The 19,484-nt window shown below is 35.0% G+C and overlaps 4 protein-coding genes across 5 annotated transcripts; all 4 read right to left on the reverse strand.

Moving 5' to 3' along the window:
• Positions 1-1,561: 1,561 nt before the first annotated feature.
• On the reverse strand, positions 1,562-5,190 carry LOC110811430 (uncharacterized). The gene is made up of 7 exons (XM_022037939.2): positions 5,070-5,190; positions 4,765-4,880; positions 3,910-4,543; positions 3,440-3,633; positions 3,276-3,333; positions 3,114-3,186; positions 1,562-2,306 (listed from the first exon to the last, which is right to left on the reverse strand). Exons 1-7 carry the CDS (start codon positions 5,188-5,190, stop codon positions 1,562-1,564), a joined length of 1,941 nt encoding a protein of 646 aa, XP_021893631.2.
• A 3,031-nt stretch (positions 5,191-8,221) lies between these two features.
• Positions 8,222-10,057, reverse strand: LOC110811449 (uncharacterized). The gene is made up of 2 exons (XM_022037960.2): positions 9,537-10,057; positions 8,222-9,209 (listed from the first exon to the last, which is right to left on the reverse strand). Exons 1-2 carry the CDS (start codon positions 9,987-9,989, stop codon positions 8,745-8,747), a joined length of 918 nt encoding a protein of 305 aa, XP_021893652.1. The 5' UTR covers positions 9,990-10,057; the 3' UTR covers positions 8,222-8,744.
• Positions 10,058-10,085: 28 nt separating this feature from the next.
• On the reverse strand, positions 10,086-11,511 carry LOC148266237 (protein VACUOLELESS GAMETOPHYTES-like; the record flags this gene model as incomplete). Its single annotated transcript, XM_088218326.1, has 1 exon — positions 10,086-11,511. A coding segment is annotated over exon 1 (885 nt), but the record flags the coding sequence as incomplete, so codon positions are not given.
• A 135-nt stretch (positions 11,512-11,646) lies between these two features.
• Positions 11,647-19,124, reverse strand: LOC110811438 (PPPDE putative thiol peptidase family protein). 2 transcript variants are annotated; one of them, XM_022037948.2, is made up of 5 exons: positions 18,965-19,124; positions 18,076-18,309; positions 12,936-13,223; positions 12,531-12,611; positions 11,647-12,072 (listed from the first exon to the last, which is right to left on the reverse strand). In XM_022037948.2, the coding sequence occupies exons 2-5, from the start codon at positions 18,239-18,241 to the stop codon at positions 11,930-11,932; spliced, it is 678 nt and encodes a 225-aa protein (XP_021893640.2). In that variant the 5' UTR covers positions 18,242-18,309; positions 18,965-19,124; the 3' UTR covers positions 11,647-11,929. The 2 variants fall into 2 exon arrangements, with proteins under 2 accessions (XP_021893640.2, XP_021893639.2); XM_022037947.2 differs by having other exon boundaries at positions 12,531-12,617.
• Between the last annotated feature and the right edge of the window lie 360 nt (positions 19,125-19,484).

The following is a 19,484-nucleotide window of genomic DNA, read 5'->3' on the forward strand; positions in this document are numbered from 1 at the left end:
TCCTTAATTCTTATGGGATAAAGTCTGGCACACACCTTAGCATTATCAATCCTCTTCCTAGAGTTCAAGTTCTGAAATTCACACATGCGTGAAAAAATTTTAGTAACTTAATTAAGATCCCGCGTTAATCTATTTATAGACAATAAATTGTAATCTAATTTTAGTACATAGAGTACAGAGTGAAAGGTAATATTCTTAAAAATAATGACAGAACCTCTACCAACTACCCTTGAAAGGGTTCCATCGACAATTCGAATAGAAGAATTATTATGACAGTCATGTGATCTGATGCTCCGAAATCCATTATCCATGTAGTATGATTTTCCTGTCTAATGTTGAGGGCATGAGAAAAAATACCTTTCTGGGTTACATATGCAACACCACTGATTGCTCCGAAGGATTGAAGAGTCTGTTGGAACATTTTTTGCAGTGCCTTCAGTTGTTCTTTGTTAAATGGATTAGAATTTGTGTCAGCTATAGTACCACTTGAGCTCATGTTAGGTTTTTCTTCTTCAGCTATAGCAATGTAGCCTCGACCTCTTCGGCTTTGTTGTGCCCGAGAAGGTTTCCAATTGGTAGGTTTACCGTGTAAATGCCAGCAAACCTCCTTTGTGTGTTCGGGTTTCTTAAAATTGTAGTACCATGGACGATTCTTCTTTATTTGGTTATTATTATTATTGAATTGAGTTCCTTGTGCAGCAAGAGCTAAGTTCTCAAGATTTTTAGAAAAGTTACGTATTCCCAACATCACTTTTTTTCTGCTTTCTTCTTTGCAAATTTCAAAAAAAAAAAAAACCTCCCTAAGACTAGATAATAGTTTAATGCTTAAAACTCTTCCACGTACCTCATCCATATTCTTATTGAGGCCAATTATGAATTTATAGATGTGTTCCTTTTCAACGATCTTCTTGTACAGGAATTGATTTTCGGGACACCTGCACACCACTTCTTATCGAGTTGTTGCCAATACTTTGTAAGGATGTTAAAAAATTCAGTAACAGTTGAATCTCTTTGCCAAAGGTCATGGAGAATACTTTTGATTTCAAAAATCGCAGAGGTATTGTCAATGTTGGAGTAGTCTCTTTAGCTGCATCCCGTATCTCCTTTATGCTGCCATAATACATGAAGTTTTCTCCTTTGTCATTGGTCATAGAATTAATTAACCAAGACATCACCATACTGATTTCAAGTTTTCAGGTTTGGTGTTCTAGATCATCTTCCTTCGGTTGAGTAGCGGCTCCCGTAGGGTGCTCTTCTTTACCTTTCCCGCAGACGAATAACCAGACAGACTGGAGGTTACCTCTGAGATTGAACCTTCCATTCTGCTCGCTATGAGTGAAAGAAAGTTGATTCCTTTCCTCCTTTTTTTCTGGTGGTTCAGATCTACATCTTTGATACCATGTAAAAATATTATTTATTTTTTGTGTGAATTCTGGCTACGAATGAGGGCATATATGCAAGTTGAATTTGAAAATTGTAGTCGCATATTATACAGTTAATATTTCTGGGTACTAGAGAAGGAACCAATAACTAATTAAGAGATATCCTCTCTTCCTTAAAATCAGAATCCGATTAATTGTAATCCCATATTTCCACATGTATCAATTGATTTTGCGAGAGCTAAAGCGCATTTAACATCAAGGTTGAGTTCACATTTTACATAACGAAAGATTAGAATCTTCTTTGTTCTGAAAGTGCTGCAGGATCTACAATCAAATATTGAAGCTGTGAGAAGAAACAGAGGGCATGGATGATAGAAGAAATGGAGTTGGGGTGAGAGCTTGAGGATACATGAGATGTGGACGAAGAATTTGCAGAATCTGCACCCAAAAGCAGGATCAACACAGGGTTTTCTGCAGGCGCTGCATTCAGCTTCTCTGTTGGCAAAAAGAGTCAAAGGATGAGCATGGATGAAATGATGGATAATGTTGTCTTGATTTGCAGGTTGTTCAAATGACAGCAGAGCACATTTAGTGTCAAGATAGAAGTTACAGAGCTCGCAGTGGTACGCCAAGGACTGTTCAAATGAAGTTTCACAGGCCTGGCATTTGAAGTTTTGGTTGAGGAGGACGAGAAGACATGGATGATAGAAATGGTGAAGCTCTTGTGGTGGTTCACCGCTGGATTCATGGAGGAAGAACCTGCATTTTCTGCAAGCATAGATGGGAAAAGCTGATAAGGGTTCATGACAGGCATCACAGTAATCTCCATTATCATCTTTCACCTTGCAGAATACCAAGGAGCGCTCATGGCTGGAGTGTTGGATCATCTCCTCCATCTTCTCTCCTTGATCTTCTTTTTCTTCTCTTGCAGAGAGAATAATGAAGATCTCTTTTGGTAATGTTGATATTATTTTATGATTTATTCTTCATAGTATTATTTTCACACTTTTCAAAGACTTCACTAGTCTTGCACTCTGTGATCTTCTTTCTTTTTTGATGTTGTTTTAACTCTAGTTTAGGAGGGTGGTTGAGTCAGAATAACTTATAAACTATAAGGAAAAAAGTTACTGGAATACTCAATGCTGCATCGCCAATAATATTATGCCTGCTTGAATATGATTACTTACATTAACTGTTTATTTACATACTCCAGTATATTCTTGTTTGTATAATATTTTATATAGTATTAAATTAATTGATATTTATATATCGATGAATATATTAAATTTTATTTAAAAAATTCAGATCAAAACTTTGAACTTGATTTTTTTAATAGATTGGTGGTTTAAATTAGATTCTAAAGTCAATTGAAATTTTACTTCAGAGTTAAATTAGGTCTATTTAAAAAATTATATGACTTAAACTCAATTTTAAAAATATAACAAAATTAGTAAGATAGAGCATGAAAGAGCTTAAACTCAAAAAATTATTAAAAATAATATAAATTAATATTTTTATTAATTTATAAATATTTTAATAATTAAATGATCCTTAAACGTCAACAACAACGTAACTAATAATACTAAAATCTCTTTAATAAAAATACACACGTAATGCACAGTTTGATCTGAACCCATATTCTCATAAAGAAGCTTAGATGTACTAATCATTTAATTTAAGGGACAGTTGAAAAGAATGATTATTAACTCAGATAATATTCTAGCCATTTACCTTGTAAAGTTGAAACTCCATTGACAAACCATGAGCAAATCAGGAATTCTTATGGAAGAGTACACATGAAAAACTAAAACCAAAGCCAAGAGAAATACCAAAAACTTTCATGAACTTGAATTGTTGAAGCCTTTTTGTTTATGTTCATGAACAGATAAGTACTTTCTCCTATAGGCAATCTTTCTACTTCTCTTGAATCTTCATTTGCTGTGTTTGATTCCTGATATCAATATTTCGGGTGCGTTCAGCTTGAAATATCTTGAGGTTTTTTACAACCCCGTCTAAGGTTGTTCTTAGTTTTTTTTTGTTTCATTTACTATTATTACCTGTAATTTTGCTTCTAAATCTCCCTTCTCCTCCTTTTTTATTTCTCTTTCTCTTTGGTTTTCTTCAGCTAAATCTCTTAGTTCCTCCAAAACTGAAGCAATATCAGCAATATCTTGGTCTAATTCGGTCAGAATATGATCTGCCGGAGAAATATCTTTCTTCCCTCCAGCAGAATCATCTTCTGTAATCTGAGCTAACACCTAACAACAGTGCTTTTTCTGAGAATGTTTGCATTATTGTAATTTAAATTGCAGAATAATAATGTGAGTGCTGGCTAGTTACACGTATGATTCAGTATATAAGTTGCACAAGAATTTAGGACTGATTCACTTATGAGCTAATATTAGAAAACTAACGAAAGATGGTGCATATAGGTCCCTTACCTAAGAGAGTGCGCACTGTATGTGAACGGTGAAGTCACATGAGGAACAATAATAGACAGGGTCCTCTGGATTTCTTTAAGTCTCACAAGCATCACAGTAGAACTCTTCATCTGGATCTAGCTGATCAAGATCATGCAAGTTAGCTAAGGTCAAAGGATCTATATGACAATGATGGTTGATTGTGTGTGGAACTGAGGGGTGACACTGAACATGGAGATTGAAACTGCATTCCACGCATCTGAGATACAAACCCTTGCAGATCTTGTTACAGCTCTTGCAGAGATCTTCTGAACAGCCTTCCTCGATCAAAGTGAGAAGATGCTCATGGTTTTCATACTTGGTGTTGGACATTATCAAGAAGCAATTTACATCAAGAGCAAATGAGCAGGTGAAGCAACAATAAGCAAATAATCCGCACTGCTTCTCACAGGAATTGCAAGGTGGTGATGAAGATTCCTCAAACATGGAAGGAATTGAAAGAGGGTGTTGCGGATGAGAAGGATGTGTGATGGGCGATGTCATTTTGGAACATGATTCATGTAAATAATACTTACATCTGTTGCAGCCATAGGCAGGACCTGAACACTCTTGGTTGGATGCTTTGCAGCAAATTTTATCGTTGCTAGCCTTGTAGTCATAGAGTGTCAATGGATGGAAATGAGATAAATGTATAATCATCTGGTCCAGACCTTCGGGTATCATGGTAGGCAGAAGGGCACACTGACATCCAGTAGGAGACTACAAGGTGCCAGCAGAAGGCTAAACTGGCATGTTCTTCATGACAAGCATCACAAAAGTAGTTGCAACTTGAGAGTAGGATGGGAGGGCATAGATGGGAGAAGTGTTGGATAGTTAGAGGTAAATTTTCCATGCAATATTTGGAGAAAAAAATTGCAGCAGTTGCAGCCATAGGTTTGGCTTGTGCATAGCTTTCTACATACTTGACAGCAAATTCCATCATCCTCCTTCTTGTCTGCAATCGTCAACTGATGTGCATGGCTTAAATGCCAAATCTGATCATCAGTATCTCCTTCTTCAGGTCTTAAGGTTACACATTCTGCGCCCACGACAAATTGACAGTGATCACAATGGTAATAAAAGCCCCAGTGGGATCTATGACAAGCATTACAGTAAACAAATCTACTCTCAAAGTATTGAGTTATCTTGAGAGCTAGAGGACATGGATGAAAGAAACATTGAATCTCTAGTGGTAGCTCAGAACAGAACTTATGCAGGTAAAATTTACCTTGGCTGCAACCATAGGCTGATTCTGGGAAGCCCTTTTGGCATCCCTTGCAAACGATTTCATTATCAATCTCTTCCAAGAGAGTCAAAGGATGCTCATGGCTGAAATGGTTAATCTCCATCCACAATAAGCTTTGACTTTCAAATAAGCCTCCTTGTGTTTGATTGTGAGAAATTTTCTTCCTTAAAAACTATTCATTCTCCTTTCTGCTCTCATTTAATTAGTATCGGTCAAACTTCCTGGATTAGACCATGTAATAATCATATATCTAATCTTATCTTGCATCAAACACGGATTCCACAAGCGTGTTTATTTGGATTTGTGTGCTTCAGCACTTTGAGGCATTTTGCTCAGTGTGTCCTCTTATATGAATATTTTAAACAGATAAATTAATTATGAAGGTTCTGTACAAATTCTCTGCACCTTTGGTTTATTTGAGAAGTTCTTGTTGTTTCAAGTTTGGTCATTAGCCAGAGAGGTTCAGCTTATTAAGCATATATGTTAATTCCAGACTTGTTCTGAATTTTCTCAGCACAAGGATTTTTTCTTCTTTTGACTTTTGATTATTTTAAGTTCAAGTAGAAGCTCATATCAATTCTTTTTTTTTTTCTTGTTTCATTGTAACTTGGTCTAAGATGAGAAAGTAAACGACCACAGCAGTTTTTCCTTAAAACTGGAAGAGGTACTAGTAGCGATTATTCATTTTTAGAAAGTAAACAAATCCCATTCCATCGCATGAATATTTTCAACAAAATACATTACATATAACTTGTTGGAAATGCAAGTGAGAAAACCAGAGAAAAACCAGTGAAAGAAGAAAAGAAAATTAAGGCAAATAGCTAACTTTTCTGTTTCCTTCAGCACCTTAAAAGTAGACATAGTCTACTGTTCAAGACAGCTTTTATGATACTAAAAATAGAAAAGATACCTATATTACTCTCTTTAGCAAGATTAAACATATAAAAAAGATTATCCACTAACACAAACTTCATACAATTTAAAATCCAAGGAATATGAAATATAAACTTGGATAAAATAAAACTTCTTTGGTTGACAGCAAAATTATCAACCCTTCAACACTCCTCCTTGTCAAGTTTGCTAAAAATGCCAAGCCACTTTCCTAAGACTTCAAACCTGTGATTGGAAAGTGGTTTGGTGAGGATATTGGCTAGCTGCTCTTCAGACTTGCAATGTTGCAAACAAGCTTCTCCTTCCTATTCAGCTTCTCTTACAAATTGATATTTAATCTTGATGTGTTTAGACTTATCATGAAATACAAGATTCTTAGCAAATGCCATAGCTGATTGGTTGTCACAAAATATGATCTGAAGGTTCATTTTACTTCCGATCAAGGTCATTAAGCACCTTCCTAAACCAGATGGCCTGATTCACTGTACTTGCTGCAACCACATACTCTGCCTTCCTATAGGCTGTGCCACTGTTTCTTATTTCTTTGATTCCAACTCATCATACCTGATGTAAGGTAAAAGATGAACAGAAGTGCTCTTCATGTCATCCATAGAACCTCCCCAATCACTGTCAGTGAAACTTCATTAATTTAATCTCAGAATTTCTTCCGAAAAAAATTCAATAGTTAAAAGACCCTCTTGTATACCGTCATAAGGCACATCTCGTGGTTCAAAGATTTACTCAAAAATTTGGTGTTGACTATAAGGAGACCTTCCCTCCGGTTGCCAAGATAAATACTGTTAGAATTCTTTTGTCAGTTGCTATTAATTTTTTTAAAATGTAAGGTAAAACTATATTAAAGAATTGAAGGCACCTAGGGGAAGTGTATCTTAATATAAGGTGAAACTATATTAAAGTATCAAAGGCATCAAGGGGAAGGGTATCGACTATATATCTAAAATCTTCCACCTTATAAATGTCGCGTCCCAATAAAATAGATTCAAAATAAAGAAACCAGCTATCCATCAATTTATGAATCTTCATTTTCCACCCCCTCAAAGATCCTACTATTTCTCTTTTTTCAAATAACCTAAAATATAGTCAAAGAAATGAGATTAGCAAGTTTTTTCATTTTACATAAACTTCCCTAAACCCAGATCTCATCCTTTACCGATCCTGCAATGTCCCGGGAAATCCTAAGCAAACCATACGCCATAGATCACAAATTATAGACCATCGGGCACCTAAGCAGTAAGTGGTTGCAATTTTTCGGTGCCTTCTTACACGAATAGCATCTGTTCATCCAAACTCTCCCTCTCCTCATCAATTTATTAATGATTAAAATACATTCTCTACCTGCTTCCCATGCAAAAAAAATCAATTCTAGGTGGCACTTGTTTTCCAAACTTGCTTGCCCAAGAATAACTGCTCCCCCCTCCCCACCCACCCCACCCCAATTCCCCTCTAGTTGTCAATTTGTTATAGAAAGATCTTGCCATGAAAAAATCATTTTTATTCGACTTCCACACAAGCTGGTCATCACATGGATTCAATTGAACATTGGCTAGGATTTGTATTAAAGGTTCATATTCCCCCACTTCCCAATCATTCAGGTGTCTAGTCACACTAACAAACCGCTCCCTATAGGAATAATCACCCCCAGCTGCATCCATCACCCCAAAACTTGCTATCAATAATGGATGGTCATTGTCTCAAATTGACGTAAAAAATGCCTTCTTTGCTTGGCAATCTTAAAGAAGTATTCATGAAGCTTTCTCCTAGTCATCCTATAAGTGGTAATCCCAAATTGGTTTGTAAACTCTATAAATCTATTTATGATTGAAGCGAAGTCCTCGCACATGGCATACAAAGTTAAGTTATGCTCTTGAAGCTCTTGGTCTTTTAAAAAAGTTCTGCTGATTCCTCATTATATGTTCGACTTGGAAGGGATAACAAACTAATCGTACTTATTTATGTTGATCATCTTACTATCACTGCAAATAATGTTGATTCTATTGCTCAGTTGAAGAAGAATCTCCAACATCAATTTCCTAAACCTTAGTTCCTTAGAGTACTTTCTTGGTATTGAAATAGCCACTTCTAGCGAAGGGCTCTTTCTTAATCAGCATAAATATATTATAGATTTGTTTCAAAATGCTGGTGTGCTATATATTAAACCTGCAGCTACTCCTCTAGATAGTAAAATGAAACTTGATTTGACGAGAACTCTTGATTTGCCTAGTTACTATTAGCAACTTGTCGAAAAAGCTTATCCATTTAATTATCACACGGTCAGACATCTCTTTTGCTGTAAGTCTTATCATCAACATATGCAGATACCACCGGTTGGAAATGCGAAAGAGAAAACCAAAGAAAAACCATAGAAGAAGAGAAACAATTTGAGGCAAGAAACTAATTTTTCTGCTTCATTCATCATCTTAAAATTGGACATGATCTGTTGTCCAGGACAGCTTTGATAATACTAAAAGTAGAAAAGATACCTTTGTTACTCTTTTAAGCAAGCTAAGACACACCAAAACAAGATTATACATTGGCACAAGCTTACTCTGACTTAAAAACCAAAGGGTATAAGACATAAACTTGGATAAAATAGAACTCCTTTGGTTGACAACAAAATTATCAACCCTTCAACATAACTTGTAACGAAAACAATCTTTCAGCCAAGATATTATTTTCATGTCAATGGTTGGTCACTGAACACAATTTTTAATGAAACATACATGGTTAGTACCTATGAAATTGTGTTCACGATAATTTAGGTGCTTGCAAAGATTTTATTCCTTCTATGGCTATAGCTCTACCTATATCAACCAAAATCCTAAGTCTAGGGTCAGCTTGTCGCAGACTCTGAGATGAACTTAAGTCTTCCTTCCCACCGGAATCTTCCATCGCTGGACATTTGTTTTTCACGTCTGATGCTGGAGACGCAATGCATTTTCTACGATCATCCTCAAGTTCCTTCAAATTTCTTGTTTGATACTCTATATATTGGTTTATGACCTCTGCAAATTGTGCTAGCCGCTCTAGTTCTTCTTCCATCACTCTTTTTTTCTCTTCAAGATATTGTCTTGCATCTTCCATGGACTCTAAAAGCTTTTTTATTGTCTCTTCCCATGCTCGAAGTTGCGAAATCTGTTTGTCCAGTCCTGCAAGAATGTGATCCCCCATCTCTTCTGTAGCACTTGCACCCTCCATGATTTGGGGCAACACCTGAATCCAAAATATTTTTTGGGTGGAAAAAGATAAAGAAAAGGAAATATGTATACATCTCTAGAGATGCTGCTTCAGAAGAAAAAATATACAGATACCCAGGTTATAAGGTACATATATAGGGTACAGTATTTTGTTCAAAATTATTACAATATTTTACATATTATATAGAAACTATACACAAAATGCCGTCACCAGGGCTTGACATTATAGAGTTTTTCATCTGGCTAACTGTGGATATCAAGATATAATATATATATATATATATATGTATATGTATATGCTAGAGAGATTATGGTTATAGTACCACAAAGATGAGCAACATACCTCTGAAATGACACATTCAACGTGAGCAACAAAATCACATTCTGCGCAGTAATATACAGGGTCCTTTGGATCTCTCAAAGTCTCACATACATCACAGTAAAATTCATCATCGGGCTGAAAATCATCCGGGACAGGCAGTTCAGTGAAACTTAAAGGATCAACATGACATCCATGTTTAATGATACGAGGCATTGAGGGATGACAGTGAAGATGGAAATTGATCCGGCACTCAATACACCGGACGTGGAAACCATTGCATTGCCTGCCACAAATTTCACAGAAGCGCTGCATTCTTGTGTCCGGAAACAAAATTAGCAGGTGGCCATGATCACCAAATTTAACAGATGGTTTTAAGGTAGCACATTCGATGTGCAGTGAAAGCTGACATTTGGAACAGCTGTAGATGAAGCCTCTTGCCTCTTCCTCACATACAGCACAAGCTGGAGGCGGCATAGGCAACAAAGTATAATTAGTAAAAGCTTGGAGAGTAAGAGGGTGAATAGGATCAAATGGATGCTCGATTTGTCTTGGCAATTCGGAACATGATATTTTCCCGGCTATTGCAAATTGGGGGCAGGTTTTATGCATATAAAAGTTGCATCTCTCACAAAAATAGAAAGGACCCGATTCGAATTCCAGACCACAAGCACTGCAGACGAGAAGAAATGATCCTCTTGCTCTGCCATATTCCTCAACACTGTTATGGAATTTCAAGGGATGTCCATGGCTGAAATGCTCTATCTGCTCCCCCCCTTGGTCTTTCATGGTTGATAGCAAAGCACATTCAACATCCAGGTTGAACTCACAATCCCCACATCTGAATCTTAAACCGGAGTCTGGATGATAACAAACAGAGCAAGTGAAATCAGACATGGTTGAGACCAGAATGAGAGGACATGGATGGAAAAAGTGATGCAGCTTCTGTGGTAACTTGTCTATGCAGGAGTTATGAAAGAACACGTAGCATTTGTTGCAACCCCAGCTTTCCATATCTGAGCAGGGAAGTCTACATACCTTGCAGCTAAATCGATAAGAAAATTTCTGGACAAGCGCTAGTGGATGCTCATGGCAGAAATGAAGAATCTGCAGTCGATCATCAGGTATGAGAGGGGCTTGCAAGGCACATTCAGCACCTAGAGTGAATTGACACCCGCGACAATGGTAGTAGAAGCCCATGTGAATTTTCCCACAGCCATAGCAATTAATGATATCCTTGCCGTGGGGAGCTAGTTGCAGAGTAAGAGAACATGGATGAAAAAAGCATTGAATCTCTGATGGAAGCTGGGAGCAGGATCTATGAAGGAAAAAACTGCACTGGTTGCAACCATAAGTTTGACCCGACAAGTCTTTTAGACAGCCATCACAAACTATGTTGTCACATTGCGTTTCAGAGAGGATCAGTGGATGCTCATGGCAGCAATGTTCAATTTCCATCTCTATTCTCTTTTTGGAGCTTAGAATTTAGAGATGCTCTGGTCAGGCCGCCTATCTCATATGCAATATATAGAATATAATTTAATCTAATTTGACTTTATCAGAACTATAATTGATAAACTGGGTCTCCGAAGTTTTTTAATTTTATGATTAGAGACAGGAGAATGATTCAAAGTCTTGATGGCAAGTTAGAGTTGTTGATATACACAAGGTGCTATTACTACAAAATATTGTTGAATGTTTCTTGGAATCCTTTTAATTCCACAATAATCTAGTGCCTCACTTGAATACAATATCAACAATTGCTAAACAAAGTTACTACATTACTACAAAACGTCATAAAATTACCGTGACAACTCTGAGACACTAAAATTGCGGAAAAATAAAAGTTAATATATTAAACTCTGAGACACTAAAATTGCGGAAAAATAAAAGTTAATATATTAAATATTTGCCCAGTGTTAAAACTGCAAGACTAATATGCTACAGGTACATCAAAGGAGTAGCATCATCTCTTCAGTCCATATCTTTCCCATGCCGAGCTAACAAATAAACATGATCAAAATCTCAAGTTGGAGAAGGAGCTGACAGAAATTTATACTGACTAACCAAAATCTTAAACATCTGTGTTTGACCTCTGACCCATAAGAAGATCAAATGTAGACAAACAAAATCATTTCCAATTCAACATAATATACCATCATTTCATTACTGAAGGTTAATGCTATGAATCTTAAAATCTATGAACCATTTACATGGGAATACAAAATAAACCGAAGCATGATTTTACATTTTCTTTTGTAAAAAAATTACAGTCAACAGACAATTCTCGGGCATCGCTATTGCTCCGGCACATGGGTAACAAAGAGCAGCAATGTTCACCTATACGACATCATATACTAAATAAGAATGACACAAAGGCCCAAGACAGAGAAAAATAGGCACCTACGAGGACAATTTCACACTTGTTCCCTTGGTAACTTTACTGGCTTGTCTTGTAGAAGTGCGACATCACTGTTTACTGGAGTCAGCAGATGATGGTCTGCATCTTCTTCACTCATATCAGTAAAAGACGATGCAACAGATTCTGACCCATCATCATCTGTATTTGACACAATATTAGTTCCAAGAAAAAAAAAATAGAATTATCAACTAGAATCATGAGGCAGATAACCAAAGAACCCAGATAGAAATAAGAAAAAATTCAATGGCTTTAGATGCCTCAATTTTACTGAATTCTTTCCAATAATTGACCCAAACAGACCATTATCCTAAGATCCTGTAATCACCCATTCAAATATCCGCAATAATGCATTAAAAATTTATCAATATTCAATTATCTCCAACGAAACCACCGAGTAAGTATGATCCTTGGGCAAGTATGTTAATCTTCAACTAAGTAATCAAAACAGCAGGATTAACATGGAAAAGTGCTTCCTCAAGGACAGCCGTTGTAAGACAATTCATTTAAAAGAGAGAAACCAAGAAAGTACGCAAAACCTGGATTGATGAAGCTCAAAGACAAACAGATAACTGAAACATGATCCCAAAGGAACTTACCAGAATATGCAGGATGATTAGGAAGATGCCTAACAGCTGTAACCTGAATGCTTTCAGGCAGAAGGCAGTTACAAAACGAACCTGAAACTTTAAGAAACTCAACAATCAGTTGAACAGGCAGGTCGAAAAGCTAAAGCACTGTCACACTATCAAACCCTGCTTTTCATAATAGGAAAATATAATGTAGCTAGTAGAATTCAAACAAGTGGGAAAAAAATCTGTAGCGAGTGTTTTTTTTTTTTTTGGAATAATATAGCTAGTTTTCATGACATGCCTGAAAATAAGACATTAAGAAACATGCAGCATGGACATGCAATTTACCAGGTCCAGACATCTTAAGGATACATCATTAACTCAAAGAAACTTCTCAGTAACGTAATCATAATAAGCAAATAATCTTCTTACCTAATCGAGCCATCCGATTTACCCATCCAGGAATGGGCTTCCCCGTTAGCTGCTTGCAAACTTCATCAGTAAAATGGTTGCAGTTCTTGGCAATCAAATGATATGTGTTCCCATGGTATTTTCTAGAAAGCTTTTCTATGAATAACCTAAATTCTGATCGAGACATGTTGATGGTGCCCAACAACACTGAACGTCTGAAGATGAAGCCAGGACAACTTCTTGGCTCCACTTCAAACACACCACTGGTAGAGTATTCATGAGCTCCAAACCCATATTCCAAACCATGCACTGATTAGAAGAAAAGAAACTATTTCAGTGCCATTTCAACAGGATGTATATGCAATCCTAACAAAGCAATGTCAGCAGATGAAAGGACTACTGCCCAATGACTTGCACAACAAATTAAATTCTTAATAATTTGGTTTGAAAACCACCTCAACTTGATATTCATTTTGGATATCACGAAATTATAGAAATTATTAGACATTTAGAATCAGCAACTGAATCTAGTTTTTCCTCTGAAGTCTTTTTCCAGAACAAGCAGGTCATATTGACTCCAAAAAATCTCTCTTTCTTCTTTAGAGAAAAAGGAAGATGCTCCATATAGCTCTAAACCTTCATTTGCTATAGATGACTCCTAAAGTTCAATTATTAACAAATACTGCATGTGCTCCAATTTCTCTTCCTACCTTTATATTTTGAGCATAGCTAAATATTTGCACACGTTAATGAGAGGATAATGCTACACTTACTTCCTACATCTTAGCATCGAATTTCAAAGGCTACCTTCTCATCATGCGTTCAGCCAGTTAAGTAAACTAAACAGCAAAAGATACAAAGCTAATAGAATCAAACTTTATGTCATTAAGAACAGAATCACATACAAAAGCTTTAATCCAGTAAAAAAAACCCCCATCTCAGAAAATGAAACTGCTTTTCCTTCTACTTATAGCTTCGGATAAAATGTCAATTGCTTCATCTTATGTCTCACTGGCACCAAGTCCAAAGTAATTGAGATAAAATAGAGCCCATTTGATGGACTAGCAGAAACCATCCCTCAATCCAATGCAATAGAGGAGAGTTTGAACTTCCGATGGTAATGATTGAAGATTTAGGACTTGAAAATGGAGATAGATTGCAATGAGAAAGACAGGCCTTCAGTCAAGTTTATGAGGTGGATTTTGGCGAGGCAAGACAGGCATTTTTAATGGAAGAGAGACTCCATTAAAATGCTCAGTGAGATATAAGATTCAAGGTAAAATTATTTCAAAAAAAAAATAATAAGATTCCAGGTAATTATGCTTTACAATTATGTGATGCGTGCATGATTACATGGCGCTTTAAATATCCTTGGAGTGCTATCTATTTTTTCTATCAAGAACCCATCCAATCCTAAATCTATTCTTTGTAAAATCTAACATTAAATCAAGTCCAAGGAGACATTTTTCCTTTTCTACTTTTGGCTCCTGAAAACATCAAACCCTAACTCGACTTACCTTTTATTTTTCAGACCAACGCACTCAGTTATAATTAGACTCAAGAACCAAGAACTTCCATGTAATTCACCTTCATTTTTCTACTCAAGAACCCATCAAACCCTAAATCTATTCTTTATGATATCCAATAACACATTAAATTCAAGGAAAAAATACATTCCTTTTCTATTTCGGGCTCCTGAAACGTTCTTCAATTTCTTTCAAGATTTTGTGTATTTTCTTTTTTTAGACGAGATTTTTGTTTGCCTTGACAAAAAGAAAAAGACTTATTTGCTGTTTTAACGATAACTTCAAAATTTGCTAGTCCATTGGATTACATCGTAATGTTTGTTCAAAATACAAGAACTAGATTGTAAATTTTCTAGTTAATGGACTTGATTGTAATTAGGCTCAACAACAGGGACTTCCATTAATTTTCAAGTTACAATCTAGTTCTTGCATTTTGAACAAACATTACAATGTAATCCAATGGACTAGCAAATTTTAGAGTTATTAATGGACTTGATTGTAATTAGGCTCAACAACAGGGACTTCCATTAATTTTCAAGTTACAATCTAGTTTTTGTATTCTGAACAAACATTACAATGTAATCCAATGGACTAGCAAATTTTAGAGTTACTAATGGACTTGATGGTAATTAGGCTCAACAACAAGGACTTCCATTAATTTTCAAACCCTCAATCTATTGTTTGTGACATTTAATAATGCATTAAGTTAACATTTTTCCTTTTCTATTCAAAACATTTTCTATTTTTTGTTTTCTTTATAAAAATAGAAAATATCTTCTGTTGATTTTTCCTTGGGAAAGAAAAACTGGAAACGAAATTGTTGAAGTTGAAAAATTGTTCTTCACAAACAAAAAAAACTGAAGAACGTGATCACATAACCTATTTTTCACTTGTAAAATTTCAAAAATTGAAACTTGTTTTTGGGATTTTTTTTCTACTTTTATTTACTTTGGCTTATGGAGAACTGTGGGCTTCATTTGGTATATAGCCATTTGTAGTTTTTATTTTCCTAAATATATATATATATATATATATCTTTTTTACATAAAAGCATACAGAGGCTTGTGTGTTTGTGTGATACGAAAATATAAATAAGAAAATTTTCTAGAAAATCTTAGAAACAGTTATTTTATACTTTTTTAATCACATGCTATATTTTTACTGTTTTCCAGACATAGTTTCCATATTCAACTACCACAAAGAGCTTGGTGGATAGACATAGATTTAGAAAACAAAAACAGAAAAATATTCCATATACCAAGAAGAATGGGTGACTTTCCAGAACTCAGTTCTCAATACTCTAAACACATACTTCACCACTTTTTCTTTGGAAAGAGTTTCTGGAAAACACTCCGAATATTCCACCATTTTAGGTCCCCAACTAAATACTCTATATGATATTTAAGCTTAACCCTATTTCCTAATGTAGGCAGATCAGTCATAATTCTTGACCACCATTCTCAAATAATCATGTGTGACACATCCAAACTATCATAGTACTGAAAGATTTTTCTACAACGTGGAGGAGCCTTATGCTACTAATTCATGCACTTATATGACACATGCATTAATTGATGCCCCCTTAAAGAGTTGAATTTTTTCATTATTTTGTCATTACGCTCTTCGGTAATAGTTGGAACTCTTATGATCCTTAGCTAGAAAAGAAGGCCCTAGCTACATAACAAGCATAGTGTGCTAACTCCCTCTTGCACCTCCTATAAGATTATAACATGATGTTCTACAACTAGAACATTCCTATTCGTACAAAAAGATATATCACTCAAAATTGTATATTCTGCATGCAAAGGTCAACTATTTAAAAAAACATTTTCCATTATTTCAACCTCATAAAGTTAAACTGATGTTCCTTCTGTGCAACACAAGACTATCACTCTTAACAAAAATATTCATCAATGATTCGGAAGAGGATTCTGAGCTCAGTTTCTTTGCTGCTCTTTTGAGGATTATACCAGACATGAGAGAGGGACAGGGATGTTTGGAGTGGTCCTAAGAAGGGCCTCTTCAAGGTCATATGATGCTAGGAGGAGATCTTGAGAAACTCCACAAACATTTGGCAAATTACTTCCCTTGAAAGTTATTTGGATGTTTCTTGTATAAAAGTGAAGCAAAATCTCCATACTGTTACGTGTTCAGTGTAGCTGGATATGAAGGTAATGGAAAAAGCCTTAAAATTTGTAGGACATAGCTGGAAGGTAATTGGTTCCATCTGTCTTCAAAAAAAAAAAAGGTAATTGGTTCCATCCAGGAGGAAATATGGGAATGACAGGTTACAAACAGCAAAGGAACTTCTGTACATGGGTGCTAACTCCTCGATGCCTCGTATATAATCTACTTTTTTCCACTCAAAAAAATTATTGGTTTCCACTGGTCCAAGTCCTTAACAACTACATCAAATGATTTTTCTTTAGACATCTTAGTGGGTACGTATTTCTTTTGTATGAATCTACCTTTGATGAAGAATGTGAGAAAAAAAGTTCGCAATCAGACTACACTTCCAACCCCAAGTTCATAAGAAAGAACAACATTACTTTCTCTTTTTCTGTAACAAATTTTGATCTGAAATGAAAGAAAGAGTCTATACGAACTGACTTTTAGGCTTGACATAACTGAATTTCCACCGAAGCAGTCTTGCCAAAACATTTGATAGATAAGTCAGATTTATATTCAGTACTTTCAACCTTAATCTAATATAACACTAGCAAAATCTGAAGCAACCTAGTGTTTTACAAAGGGTACCTAACATCCTGTCAAGAATTAGTTGGTTTTAATAATAATATGTTTTTTTTTTTAAATAAGGTTTTAATAATAATGTGTTGATCTGATAAAAAAGGAACCATATCTCTTTCCCAAAAAAAAGGAACCTTATCTTATTGATATAAGCATAGCGTTTCTACTTAGATTCTTTGGCCTGAGCATGAACTTACACAACCCAACCAATCTGTTTGTCAAGTCTTGTTGTTCCTAAATACGTCCTAGTGTTCCTATAAATAACATAGGACCTTCTTCCATATGAGATGCTCAAATGTCAGACTTTTCTTATCTATTAACATATGGCTATTTAGATGAGCTATTTCACAGCAGCTGAGAGACCCACATTTAGCAAAGGATTCAGCTTATTTCATGAAGTTTCATTAATATAGAGACCTGAAAGATTCAAATTTGGATATTGATTAATACTGAAGTAACCAAGATCTAGTTGCTTCCAATGAACTTGTGATTTCTGGCACAGTATATACTAGGAAACTGCATGAGTGTTTAGGGCTTGTTTACCATAATTTGGATGTGTCTAATCGTCAATCAGAGGACTTTGGCACAGACAAAAACCCTCTTCCTGATAAATTTGCCAAGAGACTCGAGAAATAACTTAAAAGTCCTAAATCAAATTACCACAGAAATTTGCACTTTCCAAATGAGAAAATCAATTTAAAACAAAGAATTACCACTGAAAATTTGAAGAAAGGGAAACTAAATAAAAAAAGTCCTAAATCAAATTACCACAGAAATTTGCACTTTCCAAATGAGAAAATCAATTTAAAACAAAGAATTACCACTGAAAATTTGAAGAAAGGGAAACTAAATAAAAAAGAAAGAACATGCATCGAGAAGCCACATACCTTCTACTCCAGAATGGAATACCCCAAGCCCAAACCAATAAAGATAGTTATTTATAGGTGTCAGATCATAAACATTAAGATACAACAGAGAACGACTGCTTCCTCCATTGGCCTGCTCCCTTGTCTCGCTTGAGCTAGGGCTTGAACTTAACGGAAACAACCGCATTGTTATCAATCACCCCTACTCAATCCTCCAATTCTAGATTACAAGCCATTATCTTCTATACCAAACCTCTAACGAACAAAAAACAACCCAAAAGAGAAATGATAAAGTTAATATTGAATCCACATTACTTAATAATAGGTTTATACAACAAAATAAAAACATACGGTACAGAACCCCGAAGTTCAGTTTTAAAATGTAACTCAAACAAAACCAAAGGTTTCCGAGAAGAGTGAATAAAAGAAAATTGTAGGTTTTCAAGTATTATGAAAAAGAATAAAAAAATACAATAATTAAAAGCAATTCAAGTTAGTCAATTAGTCTTGTAACAGTCAATTACTAAATGCCATAGCATGAGGACTGGAGAAAAGAAGCAATCAGAAGGTAACCTAAATAAATCATCCGGCTGCTAATAAAACGAAAGAAAACTAGAGGAACAAGAATATAGTTTCGAATTCCAATTTACATTGAACATAAGTTGAAAAAGAAAAATCAATGCCCGTGATTTTCTTCCAGTTTCTCAAGGACCAAACGGAGTACAGACGTCGAAAAGGACTTAAACTTAGCGAATCAACCCATGCTTTAACCAGAAAAGCAAAAAAAAAAAAAAAAAAAGGATTAAAGCAAGAAATCGGAAACAAGGAGAGTAAAATCAGCGTATATCCATTGGAGAAGTTAAATTTGGCGGGTAAATAAAAAGATTTAGATAGAGAAGAGGGAGCTTACAGAAGAAATTCGTAAGGAAAAAGGAGGAAAGATCGTAGCGAGAGAATAGAGTTGCAGGAAAACTGAACTCTCTTTTGGTTTTTCTGCGTAGAAGGGAAGGGAGAGAGAGAGGGAGTTGAATCATGAGGATAAAAGTATATTATAATTAATTTCTACATTAAGACTTGTACTTTTCATTGCTAAATATTTAATTGAGGTTCTAATAAAATTTAAATATTTAATATATTTAATTGAGACTTTTTACTAATTAAAATTTATTATATTTAATATGAAATATTGTAAAAAAAAAAATTCAAAATAATACAAAATTTATGTAGAAATAGAAGAATACACATATTATAATATCTGAAGCATTGTTTGGTTAAATTTTAATAAATCTTCATTTAATTTTGATATTTTAATTATTAGAAGAGTAAAATTTCATATTTTATGAAATTATTATTTTATTAAATTGAAAAATAAATGTAATTAAGCTTAAATTGAACCTTAAAACAAAAATAAATATAAAAAAGAATGGTCC

This window comes from Carica papaya, chromosome 4 (genome assembly GCF_054855325.1).
Source record: "Carica papaya isolate Zhongbai chromosome 4, ASM5485532v1, whole genome shotgun sequence".
NCBI classification, from domain to species: Eukaryota; Viridiplantae; Streptophyta; class Magnoliopsida; order Brassicales; family Caricaceae; genus Carica; species Carica papaya.

Bases quoted from the DNA above. Each gene is read 5' to 3' on its own strand.
- LOC110811449 (XM_022037960.2), bottom strand. From the start codon at position 9,989: ATGCCGCCTCCAGCTTGTGCTGTATGTGAGGAAGAGGCAAGAGGCTTC. The intron at 9,210-9,536 runs GTATGTTGCTCA...TTTTGGATTCAG, and splicing joins TTGAATGTGTCATTTCAGAG to GTGTTGCCCCAAATCATGGA.
- LOC110811430 (XM_022037939.2), bottom strand. From the start codon at position 5,190: ATGGAGATTAACCATTTCAGCCATGAGCATCCTTTGACTCTCTTGGAA. The intron at 4,544-4,764 runs GTATGTAGAAAG...ACTGGATGTCAG, and splicing joins ATGATGGAATTTGCTGTCAA to TGTGCCCTTCTGCCTACCAT. The intron at 2,307-3,113 runs GTAAATGGCTAG...TCTCTCTGCAAG, and splicing joins TGGAGTTTCAACTTTACAAG to AGAAGAAAAAGAAGATCAAG.
- LOC110811438 (XM_022037947.2), bottom strand. From the start codon at position 18,241: ATGCGGTTGTTTCCGTTAAGTTCAAGCCCTAGCTCAAGCGAGACAAGG. The intron at 13,224-18,075 runs GTATGTGGCTTC...TCTTCTAATCAG, and splicing joins ATTCCATTCTGGAGTAGAAG to TGCATGGTTTGGAATATGGG. The intron at 12,618-12,935 runs GTAAGAAGATTA...AGTTTCTTAAAG, and splicing joins AAATCGGATGGCTCGATTAG to TTTCAGGTTCGTTTTGTAAC.